Source organism: Cebus imitator, unplaced genomic scaffold (genome assembly GCF_001604975.1).
Source record: "Cebus imitator isolate Cc_AM_T3 unplaced genomic scaffold, Cebus_imitator-1.0 Scaffold188, whole genome shotgun sequence".
Taxonomy (NCBI): domain Eukaryota; kingdom Metazoa; phylum Chordata; class Mammalia; order Primates; family Cebidae; genus Cebus; species Cebus imitator.
This window is the reverse complement of record NW_016107503.1, coordinates 4,963,176-4,964,817: the sequence shown is the minus strand read 5'-3', so window position 1 is coordinate 4,964,817 and position 1,642 is coordinate 4,963,176. Positions and strand designations below refer to the sequence as shown.

The 1,642-nt window shown below is 43.3% G+C and overlaps 1 protein-coding gene across 1 annotated transcript in view; it reads left to right on the top strand.

Moving 5' to 3' along the window:
- Positions 1 to 1,642, top strand: part of PIP5K1A (phosphatidylinositol-4-phosphate 5-kinase type 1 alpha) — a 54,657-nt gene that overhangs the window by 39,158 nt on the left and 13,857 nt on the right. Inside the window, 1 exon segment of the mRNA XM_037744901.1 lies at positions 437 to 642. Coding sequence (XP_037600829.1) covers positions 437 to 642 — 206 coding nt within the window.

Here is a 1,642-nt window from a genome sequence, read left to right as displayed (position 1 = left end):
ACGGGGTTTCACCATGTTGACCAGGATGGTCTCGATCTCTTGACCTCGTGATCCACCCGCCTCGGCCTCCCAAAGTGCTGGGATTACAGGCTTGAGCCACCGCGCCTGGCCCCCAGTGCTTTTAGAGGCCGATTTGGGCAGACCTTTTGAGCCCAGGAATTAGAGACCACCTGGGCAGCATGGTGAAACCCTCTCTCTACTAAAAATACAAAAATTAGCTGGGTGTAGTGCTGTGGGCCTGTAGTCCCAGCTACTTGGGAGGCTGAGGTAGGTAGATCCTTTGAGCCTGGTAGGTTGCAGCTACAGTGAGCGGAGATCACACTACTGCACTCTACCCTAGGTAACAGATTGAGACCTTGTCTCAAAAAAAACCCTGAAATCCTGAAAAATATTTTCATATTTCCCAAGGCTTAGATCATGTTTTTCCTTCCATTAGGTGCTGCAGAGCTTCAAGATAATGGACTATAGCCTCTTGATGTCAATCCACAATATAGATCATGCACAACGAGAGCCCTTAAGCAGTGAAACGCAATACTCAGTTGACACTCGAAGACCGGCCCCTCAAAAGGCTCTGTATTCTACAGCCATGGAATCCATCCAGGGAGAGGCTCGACGGGGCGGCACTATGGAGACCGATGACCAGTGAGTGGGCTCAGGGGCACTAGGGAGGAGAACATAGGTTCACAGCACTTTTTCTTGAGGAAGGGGGGACCCAGCTTCTGGAAAGGAGTAGCCTTGAGTCAGCAGTTGATTCAGTAACATTAATGTTTACAGAAGTATAGAATGAGCTTTAACAGGCTTTTTTAATATAAAAAGGAAAGATTAATTTCAGGTTTATACTATATCTGAGAAGGAGAGCTATTCAAGAGTTAAAGACTGAAAAAATTATACTTGAAGTCTTAAATGCATGTCTGTGAACTATATTAGAACTTTATTATTTTTTAATCTACCCTTTTTGTTAGTAATATATTAAAACTTTATCAAAAATAATTAATGGGCTGGGTACAGTGGCTCATCCCAGTAATCCCAGCACTTTGGGAGGCTGAGGCAGGCAGATCACTTGAGTCCGGGAGTTTGAGACCAGTCTGAGCATCATGATGAGACCTTATCTCTATAAAAAATAAAAATACCTGAGTGTGTTGGTGATCGCTTGTGGTCCCATCTACTCAGGAGGCTGAGGCAGAAGAATTGCTTGAGCCCAGGAGGTCAAGGCTACAGTGAGCCACTGTATGAGCCACTGCACTCCAGCCTGGGCAACAGAATGAGATCCTGTCTCAAAAAAAAAAATTATTATAGACTTTGTGGAAGCCCTCTTCATCATGGATCTCATGGATCTATCTAGTAAGTGTAGTTACTGAAATATCAAAAGGATCTTAGATGGTGTCATTTTTTTAAGGGGTCCTGTAACATGACTCAATAAGAGTGTCTTAGTGGGCGTAAATTAAGGTAACAAAAGTACTTAAGAAGTTGAGAGTTAATTTGGAGAGCATTCCCAAAATTGCTGAGTAGTGGCAATTTTAGATTCTTTGGTGGAATTGGAGTGGTAGGCAAAGAGATTTGGAGGAAACTAGATTATAATACATACTGCACAGAGTTCCTGAGTTTAGAGTAGGGATCTCATTTTCTCCTGGGTTTTTTTTTT